Genomic DNA, 19,711 nt, shown 5'->3' on the forward strand with positions numbered 1-19,711 from the left:
AAACCAAATTCAAAATTTAAAACACATGCAGGGATTTTTTGTTGATTAGTTTTGGTCATAATTACAGTGGTAACGAAATTATATTTCAAATTTTCATGTCAGAGTCTAATTTATTAAAAGTGGCTAACATAAATAAAGTAATGAAGTAAAACTCCTAACTGTTTTTGTTTTATTTGATTATATTTGTGCTACTGGTATTCCAACAATAGTTAATTTGGGTTATTCACTACTAAAATTGTGTGTTTGATGGTTTTCTTGTAAGTTGTGCTAGAATAAGTACAACTCACTATGTTTTGTCATCCACTTTTGGTTTTATATAGTCTACGTATGTATTATCAGACTACCCCAATGTTATTGTGGTTAATCTATTTGTTGTATAGGTAATCTTAAGTATGGAGAATGCACTATTGTATGCAGGAGCAAAAGATTATTTGTTGGTGTTTGAAAATGCCAAATCTAAACAGGCATTCACCCCTTGGGGTGATAAGCTGGAATTAGGCGTACCCAATGTCTTCTCCTTTACTGTTCTCTTTATTTGCAGTTTTTTTAACAATCTGACATTATTTATAATATGGAAGCAATGTTGCTTCTTTTTTTATATTCACAGTGATAAAAATATATTTTTAACAATGGAAACAAATATTAATACATTGGTGTTAAATGACACATTGTTGTTACACTTTTTGGGTACTCTCCTCATTCCCCATGGTTGTGACAAAATGTGTACAAACTAATGCAGAAAGTCCAATCAAACACTACTGTTATTTGTTTCTAATCATGAAGTAAAAATATGTTAGTTACTTGCAAGGATAATGCAAAAAAACTATCCACTATATTAAATAACTAACTCATTCCTGAATTGAAATAGTTATCTCAGAACCAGTTAGTTCAATATACTATAATTTGTGTTATTTGTTAAATTTATTCAACCAATTACTTTCTAGAATATTACATGATTTGGAACTGTGGTTATGAACTTGGGTATCATTGACAAGTTAAAGTGTAGCAATTTCTTTTAGTAAGATCCTTCTTTCTTACATTATTGTATATCAAATTGTAGGAAACATATAACAGACATAATATGTATGTATAAAATGTATCAGTAGGACAGATTTTCAGCTTTTAATTATTTTGTATAAGAAACCAAACAAAATTCCCCTCTTACATTGTTGTCTAAAATTCATGGGAAGGCTTTATAGTTTTTTTGAAGGATGAATTGAAAGAAATAAACTCCACACATCAATATAGAGACTCTACAGTACTCTCAGAGAGTCTGCCTGTCGAGAGTTGGCAGATAATCTTTAATGTAAAGCATAGGTCAAGTTGGATATCATTTTAAAGTTCATGAAAGGAGGAAAAACTGTGATATTAAAAAAGAAATCTGGACAACCCAATACAGAATAATGGGTATTTAAAGTTTTGGAATATTGCAAACAAAGTAGTTCTGCTAACAGAATAAATTAAGAAGTCTAGGTGCTAAAAACATCATGTGCCACAAATTAAATTCCTTGAAATATTTTTTACCTTCAGTGCTCCTTCCTCTAAAAACTGTGGGTAGAAATAAGACCTCCATTTGTCATATATATATATATATATATATATATATATATATATATATATATATTTACTTCATGTATAAAATAAAGCAACCATTTAAACCATATATTTAGTTTTCAATATTCAATGACTTAAAATAGCTGAATATAATTTTTTCTGGTTTATAAAAACTTTTATTTTATATTATTAATGGTTTTGTATCATCAGGACCTTTTAAATATTCATAAATTTGACCTTTGCTTATATTTTAAATTTTCCAATGAATTTTCCTCACAGAATGTGCCCTTAAGGAATTTCATGTTTTTCATCCAACCTCCAAGGATCTTTGGATAATATTATAAAATAGACAAGCAGAGTTATAAAATTGTCTATTGAAATTTGAAATTCCTTGTAATTTTTGTTGTATATTCAGCTATTTTTTATTCCTATAAAAATTTATTTGGCATAGGACAGTTTTACACTTTGTACATGTAACAACTAACAAAGTATAAGAGCAACATCAGTTTTTTCTGTTGTGAAATCGTTTAGCATTTGTTGGATAGTGTCTACATGAATAGACATGGGACAAAGAACATGGAGCAAATAAGTAGGACTATTATTTAATGGGATTTACAAAATATTAAAACTTAGTTATTGAGTTATTGAGTCCTTACATAATGCAGATATGTATAACCAATCGAGGTGAAAAACCTGTAGTAATTATAACCAACCTATCAGTATAAACATTCATAATATTTTGGAAGTAACTTGTATTTTAGTCTCTAGGTTATAAATTATAATAATTCACAGAGGTAGGATGTCAAAAAAAGATAATGTCTAAGTTATAATTATAACACAAGGAATAACGTTCAAACAATATCTTTATAACGATATACATTATGAATGAAAATACACTTTATATCAGTTTTTAAACATAATGTGTTTGTAAGAAATTAATTTTTATGTTTTAGCACAGAGTGTGGTTACGGTATGTGTTTTCTAGTTTGTCATATAACCTGAATTTAAAAATAATTCAATAACAGATTGCCTTAAATCATGCATAGTTGATATAACATAAAGCCACACCTTAACTTCTTAATAGTGGAAGTAATATCATAAGCGATGTAAAGTTTTGTTTCAAATACATACTGAAATGTCAAACTTTTATCTTCTAAATAAATTATTACTAAAGCTTAATTTGATACTACTAACCAAAAATGTTATCTTGCTCCTATTATATAATGGCAATTGTCTCAAATTTAGATTCTATATTTTTGTTTAAAACAAACATACTCCAAATTATAACTGTTGGGATTTGAAATGAATGGTTCTGAAAACATCCACTTAGTATGAAAATACCTTTGTTTAGTTCTTTCTTTTGAAATGGGTAATATTTATTAAAAAGTTATATTTTTTATTAGTGGAGGTGGAATGTAATAAATAAACACCCAATATATTACTTATATTAGAACGTGTTGACACTTTGAAGTATATATTGCAACGGTAACTGTGACAAGGGATTTGAAACAATTCTTGTTATGCTGAAGACAGAGTGCCGAAGCACACATCCTACTTCGTTATGAAATTAAAATAGACGTTTAAAGAAAAACAATTATTGTCAACCTTGGCAGTTTTGATGGAGACCAAAATGAAAGGGTATCAAAATATCAAAACCGTTATTTTGTCATGTATCATATTGTTTTTAGCTTTGCACACTTATAATGATCAATCAGACAACTAAATAATACTTATATCAGCATCAATAAACATGATAAAGATACTGATAAGCCACTATTTTCAGCCGGTCTTTAAATCATCTGCTGATGCCGATCTAACTTTTATTTGGATGTCTGATGATTGAATAAAGTGAGTCAGGTTTAAAAAAAATATGACCTGTGAAAAGGGTATTATTAAAGGTAGTATGTTTAACCCTTTTAATACCCTCCCATTCCGGCCCTCATCAAAACTTCTGTAACTGATGATCAATTCCATTCTTAGGAAAAGTTCCTTTGTCAATTAGGTGAAAACCTAAGTTGTGTGCATATACAAACAAAATTGGCTCTTGACTATTATCTTATGTTGGTATGCAAATTTTTAAAATTTTAAATATTCACTATCTTGATACCATTATGTAATTTCAAAACAGTCTTGAAATTAAACTGGTAGTTCATTTTTAAGTAAACATTTAAAGAAATTTATTATTGCTCTGGACTATATCAAAGTTAAGATTTTTGGAACTTTATGTTTTGATGTTTATTGCCATTGACTTTGGAACAAGAAATAGGCATTTTTAATAAAATAAACTTTATTAATAGGCTTTTTAGTTTGTTGTGTTTAAATTTAAATTTTTAACTCATTAAATGCAACTATGATGGTTACATAAACTGCTAGTTTTAAAAAACATTTTACTAAATATACGATTTATTAACAGATTGATATATGGAATTCGTAAATATTAGTTTTTTATGTTCTTCTTTTTATGTGTCAGCCATAATTCTACTCTAATTAGCAAACTTCATATCTCCACCTTTTAGTAAAATAAAAATTTTGAATACCAATTTCAGAGCAAAATATAGGTACTGTTTGAAATAATTTCTATTGTATTGGGAACTGATTTCTAATTTTTAAAATTATATTAAATTTCCAATACTATTTCATCCTAATACATGAAAGTATGTTTTGGTTTTCATAAAGTTGTTATAAATGATTGGCATTTCTGATTTATGAAGGTTTCTAATTAGAGTAACAAGACAGCAGAATAAAGATTAGACTAACATGGGTAAATATTGGTAAATATCAGAATCCAACTATAAATTTAAGGAATACAGAATGTGTAGAAGTTATTAGGTTTATGAGTCTTAAAAATGAATTATTAAGGATTTAAACATCACTTTTGGCAATTTTATCACAAGGTGACGAATATTTTAATTTTAATCAAAGCATAATACACCCCAATTTCTCCTTCCTTAGCAATACTCATGAAGTCAAATAAACTAAATGATTGTAGTTAATAAACAAGGTGTAGTTTTCTTAATAATTGTTTCGATCACTATAGTAGGTAACATTAATTTATGAATGTCAAAATGAGAACTAGACAATTTGTGTGAACTCGACCAAGCAATGGTGGTTTTTACTCTTGTATACATTAATGGGTATCTGATCTAATGTCTAGGGTCTTAATGCATCTATTTTGCAACAATCATCTAAGATACTTACCTAGATAGGTGACTGGAGGCTTCATGTCATCTAGAAATTAATGTTAAAAAGCACCACTAGATTGACTTCAGTTCACTCTAGCCCCAACCTTATCACCATAATCTGACCTCCAGTATGTCACCGCCACACGGCCAGCACAAGTCATGGTTGTATCAAAGGATGGAAGTTATCTGCTTATAATTTCTACACTACTTGTAACATAGTATTTTTACCAGTGATTTTGTGTTGCAGGATCTCCATTCAAGTTCCATGTTGACTCCATCAGCAGTGGGTATGTGACAGCTTATGGACCGGGGCTGACCCATGGAGTCAGTGGAGAGCCTGGCAACTTCACCATCTCTACCAAGGGCGCTGGATCAGGTAACCTATCAGTCATATTTGTATCTGTAATGGTATAACCTCACATGATAATTTGTAAGTTATTGATCTCCATTAAAAGTTTACACAAGCAAAACTGAATTTAAAAAACATGAAAAATGGTTAAATACCTGAAACTGTTTAACAATTTTAAGAACTTATTTTCAAAGTACTACATGGTATCATACCATGGTATTGCCATTTCATGCATTCAATTATTAAATCCAGTGTTTACTCAATCTGAATTTTCATAGTACTTAAATTAACATAAGCAGCAGTACATAATGTGACAAAGTTTAAACATGAGATATTTAACATGACTTTATTGGTCATTTGACATTACACACAACATAATGTTACAATGTATATCATGAGACTTGACTCTAACTGAACTGGTTTGTAATAGTTAATAGAATAACTAATTATAACATCAACTGTTGATTCCTTTTACCAGTATCTAAAATGTAAATTTGAGATAGTATTAAAAGTTTATCTAATACCGGTAGTAGTTTTGAAGAAATCCTAATTAATTGCAGAAAAATTCTTTATAAAAGTGTTCTTATATAAGTTATACTCGCTTTTTAATCTGTTATGCTGTATGTAATATTATTAACATTATTAACCATTTCAGTTTCAAACTAATAATTTTCCAGAACCTTTACAACAATTTCATCAATCAAGCTGATGTGAAGATCAGTGAGACAGACATCAAAATTAATAATCAAAGAAAATGAACAATCAACATGAACTACAATGTTTTTCTTCACTAACCCCAAAATTTAACATAATATAATTATACAATTATATTAAAGCTAACTAAACAAGTACTTTGTTTTTTCTTTATTACTTCGGTGTAGCCTATGAAGCTGTGAACCAACACTAATATACAGAATCAATTGTAATTTGATTTCCAAAACGTATAATGTGTTTAGGAATGATTGAAATATCTATGGTACAAAATATTGCAACAATGCACCATTTTTCTATCTATTTGTATTGTTATTATATGCAATGTATAATAATAGTTTGAATTTGAATGTTTGCTCTTCTGTTAATTTTTTATGACCTTGTGTCAAAAAGTCACAGTGCTCTAGACTTCCAAATTATGTCAACATTCTTAGTTTTTAACTCTGTTTAATGAGTATTATGAAGAAGGAGAAAGGGGATAAGGGCTTGTCAATAGCAGTTTTGCTTGTTTTTAACTAGTTCGAATGTCAACACTGTTACAATAAAAACCAGTGTTGGGCAATTTTGTTGTTATTTAGATTTAACAATATCTATTCTCATCCGTGCTTCTTCTTCAAGACATTTTTACTGGTTGAGAGGAGATACCCATTATGTCTGAGAATGTATTAGTGTTTTAAAATGTATTTCTTAAAAATTTATAAATGTTGTTCATTTATGAAATTACCTAGTATTTCAGTAACAATGTAAAGCCAGGTATATGACTTGTTTGAATATAGGGTAATGCTGTTTCTATTATGGAGTCCAAACAGTACATATTACAGTTGATTATGAATACTATATTTTCTTTGAGTTATTTTACACTATTCATGTACTCATTTCAAAAAACTAAATGAATGAGTTGTATAATTTAACCAACATTCCTATATTTGTAATGCTGGTAATTGTTTAATTCATCATTATTGAACACACAGAACAGTATTTTAACTAATTTTACTGCCATTATTCACAGAGCTTAATTTGTACAATTGAAAATATGTAAATTAGTGTTGTAGACAAAACAAATATTACGAGATTTATGCTTAATTAAAGTACTGTTTTCTATTCACACAGCTGATATTCTAGACTGCCTTGTTCTTAAATTGTTCCACCACACACTTCCCAATAAAAAATAGCTTTGTATAAATTGTCAATATGTTCCACACAACTAAGTGATGTTTAGTGAACAAAACTAAAAGATCCTCTGTATATACACAGGAGGTCTGTCTATGGCTGTGGAGGGCCCTAGCAAGGCAGAGATTAGCTGCCATGACAACAAGGACGGCACAGTCTCCGTGTCATACCTACCTACAGCTCCTGGAGAATACAAAATTGCTGTGAAGTTCGGAGAGAAGCACATCAAGGGAAGTCCTTATGTCGCCAAGGTTACAGGTATGATAAATGGTCACAGTTCCTCATAGTTTTCAAGACATATCTGTACTTTTATTTGCAACAATAAATTCTATCATCATGCCGAAATTTATGACAAGGTTTAAAGAAAAAGTTATAAATTTATCATTAATTGCTATAAATTCAATGAGTTAAAATTAAAGTTCTTATTTAATAGATAAGATAAGAAACTGTTCAAACCCTTTTATTGTGTACAGAAGTGTGTATAAAAAAATCAAAACATTGTTTTCATTTTGTCCAAACATTTCTTGTCATCATTTAAATACAAGTATATTTTCATTACAATTGTCTGATAAATGTAATTCAGTACAAGTTAGTAGGTGCACATCATCTTACCTTGTGCTTAAGTAACTTTGTTTGTGTTTTGGATTTTTCGTGTGTTTAATTAAATGTGATAGATACATTTTTAGTGCCGACATATACCTTTGGTGAATTCAATGTCATGATCCTTGACTTTTTTGATTAGTGCAAAGTCTAATCTTACATTTTTATACATTATACCTGAAGAAGAGTGAAAAACTGATTCTTTATAGATTATATATAAATTATTTTTTTAAACCAAATATTGGCAAATGTTCATTTACAACCATAATGTCAGTTTTTCAGAAATATTATGGAGAATCTGGATGATTGTTTTATATATTTAGTTTTTATCAACAAGTAGACCAATTTGTAATGACACGGCATTAGACATTTGTATGAAATTCAAGGTATTCCCAATGCTAACTTTTGCAATCCTTGTTAGTAGTAACAAAAGTAATCTATCTTTAACATACATTGAGTAAAACATTATACCAAAAATGTTGTGCATGGATCATGCAAACATTTATGTGAAGTAAATTTCTTAATTTGCAGTTAAAAAATATGAAACTAAAAAGTGATGTGATTTTTTATGCATCAAAAAGTTTTGTTCTTCCCTGTAGATTTGTAGATTTTTAAGTTAGAGATTTTTAATACTAACTCTAGTTTGTGAAAAATTATTATAAAAGGCTAGAGAAAAGAGAATACGGATAAAAATTAGAGATCTCTAAGTTTTATCAATATAATTAAATTCAATTCAATTCAAACAACTTTATTCAACAAACATTTTTTTAACATAAAAGAAAAAATACAAACAATATGTGTATTATGTGTTGCATAATATAGAATCTAACTGAAGTTAACATTTTTCTATTGATCAAACGGTTCCCATTTTGAATAGTGGTCAAAATTGGTTTTCTTGGTATCAGTTTTGTCTCATTAAGACAAATCCAATCTGAGATATCACTAGTGGGTTCGTCCTATTTAATGTTTTTGAGTTATCTCCCATCTCTCATTTTAGAGGAGAGTGGGTTAATTATCAAAACCATCTTCAGAAGATGTAATTATAGGCTACATCTCCAAATTTGAATATTCTCAACTGCTCTAAAGTTAAAATGGGAAAACTTTTCTCACATCTGGTACACTCAATGAAATAAATTTAACATAAACTGACGAACATGAGTTCCAGCATCAACTTCGAAATCAAAAGATACAATGAGCTATCATGAGTTTTATTTATATTTTTAAATGTATATTCATAAAATAGGTTAGTAAGAGTAACATTTTGACTTGCCATTTTAGGGGAAGGACGCAAGAGGAATCAGATCTCCGTTGGTTCCTGCAGTGAGGTGTCTCTCCCAGGCAAGGTGACAGAATCAGATATCAGAGCCCTCAACGCCTCAATCCAGGCTCCCAGCGGCCTTGAGGAACCCTGCTTCCTGAAGAGACTACCAATTGGAAATCTAGGTAAAATTATCCTTTAAGCAAAATGTTATATTTTCCTATATGTGCATTTCATACAGCTTATTTACCAAATTGTTATAGCTTACTAACTAGACAGTAAATACACTTCCACTTTTCTTAAATAGCTATGTTATTTGTTTTCACACAGATCACACCAGAACAACCAGGAAAAGTGTGGATAGAAAATCTGTGGGAGATAGAAAATCAAATAAACTGTTAGAGTAAGAGCCCCGCAAATTGCCTGTATAATAACATTGTTTGAATTTTTTTTGTATTTTTGGAGCTACATCACTTATTATGAATCGTTATACAATAATATTGCAAAGAACAACGTGTTCAGTCAGTAGCTTTAGAAATCTCTTGATTTCTTAATTATTATTTTTAAGTTCTTAAGATGTCTAAATTAATAATCCAATTTGTAATCTACATGTATGAGTAAATATAATATCACATACACAAATTTTTTTCAATTGTTTGCAGGTATCAAATATAAACAAAACATCTTTAATTAAATTGTAGGTTTAATCTAATGTACAGCTAACAGGGTAATCATACTTTTATATACTAGGATAAAGAAAGATGACATCTCTAGATTATTGGAACCAAAGCTTGGTCTAAAAGTAACAACTTTTACAATTTTTGTTTTCATAATATAGGACCAAAGAAGTTGTATACTGATAGATTACCTAGACGTGGGGCCTTGGTTGTGCTTGACACTGTGTGCTTGTGATCAGGGCAGCCAGTCAGTTCTGTCTGCTCGACGAGTGAAGTGCATACTAACATGGCTAAGAACATAAACATCAGTACATCAGTGCTTACAATGGACACAGCACGTGCTTCAGTTTAGAAAACTGTAAAATAATCAGTTATTCATAGTAAAATATGCAAAATAACATATAACTTTTATAAATATTTGGAGAAACAGTCCCCCGGAATGTCAAAAAAGCAGCCCCGATCCAAAGTGCCAGATGCTTGTGGGAAGTCATCAAGTACCATATACAGAATTTGGAAAGAAAGTAAAAACTCACTGAGAGAAAGTAAGAATTTCACTACTTCTCATAAAAAAAACAAGGAAAAAGGCAAAACATGATTTCGATGATTTTAATAAATGTTTACTAAGAAGAGTAATACTTGATTTTCATATAACCGAAGAGGAAAGGCTATCATTAAAGGGAATTTTAAGGGTAATGAAAGAAAGAATACAATATGAAGTGTATCCAGTTTACAATTATTTTTTGTAACTCGGTTTCAAGTGGAAGAGGGCTGAAAATAATAGGAAACTTCTAATAAAAAAATCAGATATAAGCTAAATTAGATTAAATTATGTACAGAAAATCCAAGAGTTTCGTGAAGCAGGTCATAACATTGTATATATGGATGAAACTTACTTTCACAGCTCTTGTGCCGTCTCTATGATTTGGACAGAGAGCGAAACTGAGGGTTTAAAGAACTCAGAAAGTAAAATTAATCGAGTGATTGTTCTCCACGCCGGCAGTGAAGATGGTTTCATCCCTATTGTCTTGGTCATGTTTGAATCTGGAAATAAACAGGTGATTATCCCTAAGATACGAAATATAAAAATTATAAGAAAATGGTAGAAGAAAACTCGTCCCAAATCTGACTAAGAACAATGTTGTAGTCATTGACAACAGGCCCTACCTTAATATACAGTTAAATCCAGTACCGACATTGTCAAGGTTAAAAAAATGATGTGATGAAATTGTTCACTGAGAAAAATGTTAGTTACAGTTCAGTTATGTTAAAACTTAAACTTTATAATCTAATAAAAATTAACAAGCCATTTTTAAAGTTATAAAATAAAACGTATATTACAAGAAGCAGACCACCATGTTGTAATGTTACCCCCATACCATCACGACCTCAACCAAATAGAATTGGTATGAGTCATGGTAAAAGAGTTTATAAAAAAGAAAAATATTAAATTTTCAAAAAAAAATATATATATAAACAGCCAAAGAACATTTTGATTCCATTACTCAAGATGAACGGAAAACCGGTTATGAACAAAAGAGGAAGAAAATTATCTATGCCATAAAAAGATCATCATTGATCTCATTGAAATATTTGTCATGAGATTGGAGGAAGACAATGCAAGTGATGCTGATTGCCTTCCTGAACAATCCAAGTGACACTTTAGAATAACAAATCACCGATGACGACAAGTGCATGACTGGATTACTTCTTTAGTGGATGATTAAGAAAGCTCTGGTATATACAATCAAAAAATAATTTTCCCTAGTAATATTTTGCTTTGTTAATGGGAAAAGTCTATTAACGAAGAGATGCAATGTTAATGGAGTTCAGCGGAAGCCTAGATGCAAATCAGTTTGATGTGTCCAATAATACTACCTCACCCAACTTTACTTGAAACCCTTCATTCATCCATGCGCAAACTGTTTCTCATCTTAAGTAATCTATCTGTAATTCCATATGTTGTCACGAAACATATGTTTTAACTTAACGGTTTTTAAATGTTATTTATTTAATTGTATGTATATAATTTTTAATTTAATTCATGTTTTAAAGTAGAGAATCTCATTGACTTAATAAATGTTGGATAAAATTGTTTAAAAAATACGACTGTAGAGATGCCTTATTAATTTTTATGTAACTCATGAAAGGGTTAAGTATGATGCCATTAAACACATAAAAATCATTAATATTTAGCTCCTTGAATATTTTTGTGATATGAATTTGTGTTGTTTCCTTCTTAGTTAAAAATATTTTTCTGTCAAAAACTGTCTGTAATAGACTGTTATATTTTTATAATTATTACCTAGTTTTGTTTTTATTGGTATCCCTACAAAAAAGATTCATGTTCTGTATAAAAGTGTAGGACTTAATAAATATATTTAATAACATTGTATGCGATGCACAGGAATCTCTTTCACACCCAGGGAAGTCGGTGAGCATACTGTTTCTGTGAAGAAGATGGGCAAGCATATCACCAACTCCCCATTCAAGATCAAGGTGGGTGACAAGGAGGTGGGAGATGCCAAGAAGGTGAAGGTTACTGGCTCAGCCCTCACTGAAGGCAAAACCCATGTCGACAACACTTTCACTGTTGATACTAAAAATGCAGGTGAGTTGATATGTGGAAGATTTAGTTTTTAATTTCGTATTCTACTTGTAGAGAGAAAATAATCATGACTTGCTTTTGTAGACTCAGAGTTGTGGGTAAACATTTCAGTCCAATAATATATGGTAATATTTTTCCAATGTTTGAAATTAAATGGGAGTGGATATATCTGGAGATATAAAGATTTATTTTTGGTATATCAAAAGGCATTGCATTAAAGGCATAATTAAATGAAAGTTACTAACCTAGAAATTTACAAAAGCTCCCACAGATTTTGAAAATTTTAGCACAGTATCTCTTCCACTAAACACATAGGAATTTAGAAATATATCAGTGTGAAGCTGAACATTTTTTTGAATTGTTTTAATGTAGGATGATAATCTTCATAAAATGATTAAATTTCTGTTGATAAAGATTCCAGGTATATTAATAGCATATTACTCCAATTATATGTGTAGATAGATATATATATATATATATATATATATATATATATATATATATATCTAAAGGTGGTTTTAATGTAACCAACTGGGTTTGGAGTATATGGAATACCTCTCAGAAGAAAGACTGTACACACAGCCATTGCCAGTACTGCCTAAATATTTTATTTTACAATTGGTCAGTTTTTGACAAAATAAAAGGCAAAGTACTGCTGCCTCGTGTGCATGATTTTTCCTTATCAATATGTGTGTAGCTGATCCTGGTTTTTAATTAAATATGTCAGTTTTGATCATCCAATGGACTCTCACTATGTTATGCATCACCATTGGAACAAATTTCCAAATTCAGTGAGAGAAATAAATTATGCTCACATTTTATTTCAATCTATCTATCATAAATAAAAAAAACCTTAAATAAAGGATGCTCAGTTCTTCAGGCAGGCTCGTTTTACACTGCCTTAAATTATTGGCTCACTTGGTTGTATTCAAGATTTACATATTTAAACCCAGACTAAAATATGCCCAAGTATAAATGTGCAAGCAACTTATAACACGAACTAACAAATCACTAGCATCAGCAAAATGGCCGAATATAGGTCATGACAAGAAATTGGAAACAAAACCAGATAAGAGTAATAACTGAAACGTAAGTTGGGGATTCATGCCTGGTAGAAGACTCAGGGTATGGTGTATCTCTTTGGCTTACAACCAAAAAGACTTCCAAAACTCTACCAATCAAGATCAAGACATTGGCATCTAAGAGCTATTGTGGAAATAGTTTTTAGCAAAGTTAAAAAAATGCTCAATAAATAACTGACAGTGTACAAATTTGTCTGAAAATAATTTTCAATTTTATTTTAATTAGGTGCTGTTGTAGATAACATTTTGAAACTATTGAATGATTATTTTGATTATCAGCTTATTGATAATTTTGCTTTTAATGAAGTTCAATTACAGAAGAAAATGATACACAAATTCAGTGGCAAATCTTACACGTAATATATATGTTCATGTTTTTACACAAAACATGCTCACATGCACACACCTTCACTCCTGCATATCACCCATACCCATTCAAACATCTATCATTCACACAGGCACACACATTCTTCTTTATCACTCAATTGTAATAATAATTTGGTTTAATTTATTTATGGTTAATTTATTATCTGAGTGATGCAAAGACAGGACTTGGTGTATACAAAGTTTACAGCAACACTATTATTTAGTATTTAACTTTTGAATTGCTCAAGTTGAATGGAATATTTAGTAACTGATTTGCTGATTGTGCAGGTTATGGTGGTCTTTCACTTTCCATCGAGGGACCAAGTAAAGCCGAGATCCAGTGCAAAGACAACGAAGACGGTACACTGAATATTTCATACAAGCCAACGGAACCTGGGTACTACATAGTGAACCTCAAATTCGCTGATCATCATGTTGAGGGGTCTCCGTTTACAGTGAAAGTAACGGGTGAGGGCAGCAACCGACAGCGGGAGAAAATCCAACGCCAGAGGGAAGCAGTTCCCATCACTGAAGTGGGCAGTGAGTGTAAACTCACTTTCAAGATGCCTGGTAAGTTTAACTTATTAAGTTGTTAAATTAAGTGTTATAAGCAGTATATATTTATTAATATATGTTTTATGAGAAATAATAACATAACATTCTGATTTCCTTAAATTCATGTGTATGTCAACTTTTGTAGGAATCACTTCATTTGACCTGGCAGCAACCGTGACATCTCCCGGAGGAGTGACGGAGGATGCTGAGATAAATGAAGTGGAAGATGGCTTGTACGCTGTCCACTTCGTACCCAAGGAGCTGGGAGTCCACACCGTGTCCGTCAAATATAAGGACATTCACATTCCTGGTGTGTATTGTTTGTACTAAAAATATAACTCCTTATATCTCACAAACATCTTAAAAAGCTATATTTATGTTTTTTTGATTTTTCAGAAAAGCTGATAAAATAGTTTTACAATAAACTGGCTATCTCAATACTGGTATAACTTTAACTGTTTACTAATTTCAATTATTGTCTTATTTTGTAAAATAAATATTGTTTTATTTATGTCTGACTAGTATTTTAAAATTTAGCCACAATAAATGTGTAAAAATTAATAAACAATATACATTTTGAAATAATTGTTATTAGATACTTGCATGCATTATTTGCTGTCATTAATAAGGATGGCCAATTATTTTTATTTCATTTCTCAACATCAAGATGTTATTAGTTATCTATTTAGGGTGTATTGTACTATATCAATATTTGATTATGCAATGTTTTTATTCTTTTGGGAATGACATATTTGTCTATGGTATATTGGTATAAGCACACAAATACACACCCCTTTTCAGTGTTATACCTGGAGTGACCAGACTACCGTATCATCACTGTGGCACATTCATATCTCATTCTCAATATATATATATATATATATATATATATATATAATATATTGGTATATTACATACATATATATACCAAGAGTAAATATAATGGTTTAGTAACTGTAAAGAGCCTTGAAGGCTTCAACCAGTCTTACAATGTTGTCACACACGTGAACACTAAATACTCCACCTGTAACACAACACTACTGACTGACCATTTCTTACTCAGAACAGTACCGGATTCATATTTTGGTCACTATTGCTATATGTGATGCCAATCATATTCTAATTGGAGCATGTATTGAACCTTAAAACCTAAACTACAGAGACAACAAAGTGGATGTTACACGGATGTGATATTTGACCAATAAGTCTAACCAATACCTCATGTCAGTACAGCAACCACAGTGAACCGTCCAGTTTTAATATGCAATTCATAATAAAGATTAAAGTACTTATATTTCTAGTACAGCTGATACTGTGTTTTAATGCTCAATAACTAGTAATTTTCTTATAATGAGTTATGATACATTTAAAAAATATTTACTACATACTATGAAAAAACAAACCAACCACTACTACTACCTACCAAACACTATGAACACTGTTTGGTACTATGTCTATGAACCTACCAAACAGGACAATCTTCCTGTCAAATCAAATAACCTTTGGAAATTTTTCATTGAATGAATAGAAATGGACAAAATTATTTCTGTTTCTATATTAGTATTACTTTAGGTTATATGATGCTTAGCAGATTAGGGAGTGAATTATGGGTGTTGCAGGATCTCCATTCCAGTTCACTGTAGGCCCACTGCGTGATGGAGGAGCTCACCGTGTGCATGCTGGTGGCCCAGGTCTAGAGCGTGGCACGCAAGGCGAGCCTTGTGAGTTCAACGTGTGGACTCGTGAGGCTGGGGCTGGCTCGCTGGCCATCTCTGTTGAGGGCCCCAGCAAGGCTGAGATTGGTTTCAAGGATCGCAAGGATGGCTCCTGTTACGTCAGCTACACTGTTACAGAGCCAGGTCAGTTTTGATTCTGTACAGAGTCAATTGTTATAAGTGTGAGTTTATCTGCTTGTTTAAACTGTTTTTCAGCCTTTGGTCCCATTTATTTTAGTTTCCAGTGATTATGAGACATAGCAAAATCATTCTACTATCCAGTATTCTTAGCATTTTCATCCTCATAACTTGTCTTGCTTCCCCAAATGCTCTCAAGGCCAGACTTTGGGCATTTAACAGGATCCATGAAACCACCATCCGATTATAAAGGAAAGGCTAGTTGTGGAAGGTGGATTTTAATTTGTGAATATGTTTGTATTACCCTTAGACTATCCAAATTGTTTGACATATATGAGATGGAAGTCTAAGGAAGTGATAAAAAATAGTACAGAAACAGCTCTGTCTGAACTAAAACCTGATCGTGTGTCTTTCTTTGCTGTAAGGAGCACTAATTATACATCGGCATTGCTAGCAAACTTCTGGCCCACTGCAAGACACCAATCTCAACATCCCTCTACCTTTTCGACCCCAAGACTGCACTAACAGTAAACAAAAGTTCTCGGTGTAGTTTATATGTTATAATAACAAAAACATGATTTTTCGAGAACTGGGATCTGCCTTCTTCTTTAGGATGCTAATCGAAAATCAAAGGGTTAATCGTATAAAAATGTAACAATGAAAGAACTTAACGATAAATACACCAAAAAGTTGAAGTTGCTAACATAATATTGTATGTCAAAAACATAAACATGTACCTGAAATCCAGCACTAACGTCTAGAGAAGCACAAAGGATAAATCATGACACAATACAAATATAAAGATAAAACACGTGATGCGCCACAGCAGGTAAGTTAGATTGAATACAGCAGGAAATACATTCATGGCACATTCTCTGCCATAATAATGGCCTGGTTCAGTGACTGCAGAAACCTTTGTGGCTGACAGTATTATTTGGGGGAGGGATGGATACATGCCTTCAACCTACTTTATTCCTATATCTTCACAGGATCTTAAGGACATCTTATGTATCCGAATTTCATTGGGTAAAATTTTTTAATTTTTATAATTTGGTTATGTTTAGTTTATGGTATTAGTTCTTATTTTATATCACGTACTGACAGTAAATGTCCATATCCTGTTATACTTTGCAGTATAATACAACACAACAACAGTTCAATCTCAAAAAATGTATTACTCAGAGAAACCATATGTTTAACAATAAAACCATATGTACTATCCTGAAGAACAAACAAATAAAACCTGTAGTTTCAAATAAAACAATGTAAAAACTGCTGAGCAAGTAGTCTGTAGTTCAATGAGCAAGCAGTCTCTTGATCTGCCATACACTTCAACTTATCAGTGCAAATGACATGTTAGGTAATTAATACACTTATTATATGCTATCTGAGTGATTTGACTTAACAACTTATCAAAATAATATCAAGGGTAAGATCCATCATACTAAAGATGGACTCATTAATAATATCATCTTCTCAATAACTCTCTTCTAACCGATATTTAATTCAATCTATTCAAATGGATTTGGACTCAGTCAAATATAAAATACACAGTCTTATATAAGATATATTGTTAAGCCAATTTTGTCTATCGTATATGCTGTGTTGAATTTTATAAAGTTTTCTATTGACACTACTTTATCACATGAAAACTTATTTTGTCTAAAATAAGTTCATATACTCACAGGGAGCATTAAAACATTTTAGTATTCACTTATCTGCAATGGGTGGGCTTGTATTGTAGTGCACAGTGAAAAGCCTGGTGTTAGTGACTTGGAGAGTTTTTGTGCTTGAACACATATAAATATGGAATGACTTGCTTGTTTATGTAGCTTTACAAATATTTAAAAGTAATAAAATAGTATCTTTTCTTTACTGGCGTGCACACGGAGGATGCCACAGGTGCACAGGCACCTCCTAATGAGTTGATTTTTTTGTCATACAACTTTGGTGCAAAAATTACAGTATACCACTAATGAAGTACAAGAGTTATGTTATTCGGCTCGCCGGTGCTGGGTTTTACGTATTATTTATATTGTTATGTTTGTTATGCGTTGTTTTTCTTTGTCCTATTTCCTACCTTCTCTCCTTGCCACCACTGTAATGGTGTATAGCCCACTGCAAAATTGTGCTGTGGTTTGTAAGAGCTCTATGTTTAAAAACAATTGTCAAAAAGCTTCAAAATACATAATTTTGAGGACAGTTTTTAAACATTTTCGGAGGTTGGGACCCCTCTTTTTGTCGGAATACCTTCCACCCAAACTTCCTAGTATGTTAGACACCTCCAAATCACGAACCCTGCGCACGCCTATGCTTTTCTTATTCACTCTTACAATTTTCACTAAATTAAACATTAAAATTGGTCTAGCTCCAATATACGTACAATACGCTTGCTGCTATTTAGGTTACAATTTTTTTCAGCAACTTTGCACTTCTTATAATATTGTAGTATTTATAACATTTTAGAAGTAAATATGGTATATTTTTCTGAAGGTATCAATAAAAAATATTTTTGTTTAAATTAAGTTAATACTAAGTAAACTAATTTTTTTTTTTTTAATTGAACTCAGTAGTTGATTAATTTACAGCAGTGAACTCAATCTTTAAAATTGTTTAACTATCCATAAAGATAACTAATTATCCATATCCATAGATTAATCATTATTGATATTGAGAGTATGATATTTTTATTTTCTAATATTTGTATTGAATTTTTGCTGTTATTAACCATAAAATTAAATTATTATTTGTTTCCATTGTAGGCATGAAATTTCATTCAGGTTTGGTTGCAAAATATTAAGATTTTTCTATGATTCCTCATGGACAGATCCTACCCTCTCTAAGGAAATATACAGTGTCTAGAAATTACTTAACAAACCTTCACTGGATGATTCAAGTCAAAATATAAAAGAAATATTCTTATGAACACACATGAGCAAATGTGTACTTATAGTCCAATCTTGCTTAGTTTTACTACATTCTAGCCATAAAAAATACATTACAAAAAGCTACCATTTCTAGTTTCAATTTAACTCTAAAATTGTGATGCGAAATTTCGTTAAAACAGATTTAGGAGCTAACATTATTAAGAACCAAAATAAAGGGTTATATAATAAACAAACAGTTTTTTTGTATCAAACCTTTTATGATTCTAAGAAAAATAGATGAGAAAATCAATGTTTCCTGGTAAAATGAATGAGAACCTTATGCATATACCTTGTGTTTGATTATGCATTATAAATATAAATATGGGAGTAATATCTTTCAGTAAATGTTATTAATAGAATTTATTAATAATAAAAACTCTAACAATTTCTAATATTACTTTAAATATCAATAAAGATATAAATTATTCATTAAAACACAGGATCTATTAACCAAGATAAGACAACCATACATCATATTATATTATGAAACCTTATGAAAAGTACCATGGTGGTTTTGTATTATCATGATATTACATGGAAATATCAAAATATACATGTTATACAGAAATTATTTATTGGTAACTATTTGCTCTATTTGACGATTGTCATTGAAATTAAAGTGTTTGTACTGAAATTTTGATACACATAACCTTAACATATAATGGAAAAGTTTAACCCAGTATAACTACAAAAATTGTATATGTTATAATATAACGCTTCTCAAGAACACCAATATATCCCAATTATGTCTGATATAAGAATTAAATATTATGTCTTTAACCAATCCTATACTTTGCTTGTTGAAGCAATTTCTTCATATCT

The 19,711-nt window shown here is 30.7% G+C and overlaps 1 protein-coding gene across 8 annotated transcripts in view; it reads left to right on the forward strand.

Moving 5' to 3' along the window:
• The window catches only part of LOC124369271 (filamin-A), a 254,692-nt gene that overhangs the window by 217,910 nt on the left and 17,071 nt on the right, over positions 1-19,711 (forward strand). For all 8 annotated transcript variants that reach the window (XM_046827175.1, XM_046827177.1, XM_046827179.1 and 5 more), the window contains 7 exons: positions 4,984-5,112; positions 7,051-7,224; positions 8,845-9,009; positions 11,906-12,109; positions 13,843-14,124; positions 14,255-14,419; positions 15,729-15,968. In XM_046827175.1, coding sequence (XP_046683131.1) covers positions 4,984-5,112; positions 7,051-7,224; positions 8,845-9,009; positions 11,906-12,109; positions 13,843-14,124; positions 14,255-14,419; positions 15,729-15,968 — 1,359 coding nt within the window. The remainder of the gene's footprint in view (positions 1-4,983; positions 5,113-7,050; positions 7,225-8,844; positions 9,010-11,905; positions 12,110-13,842; positions 14,125-14,254; positions 14,420-15,728; positions 15,969-19,711) is intronic.

Source organism: Homalodisca vitripennis, chromosome X, assembly GCF_021130785.1.
Source record: "Homalodisca vitripennis isolate AUS2020 chromosome X, UT_GWSS_2.1, whole genome shotgun sequence".
NCBI classification, from domain to species: Eukaryota; Metazoa; Arthropoda; class Insecta; order Hemiptera; family Cicadellidae; genus Homalodisca; species Homalodisca vitripennis.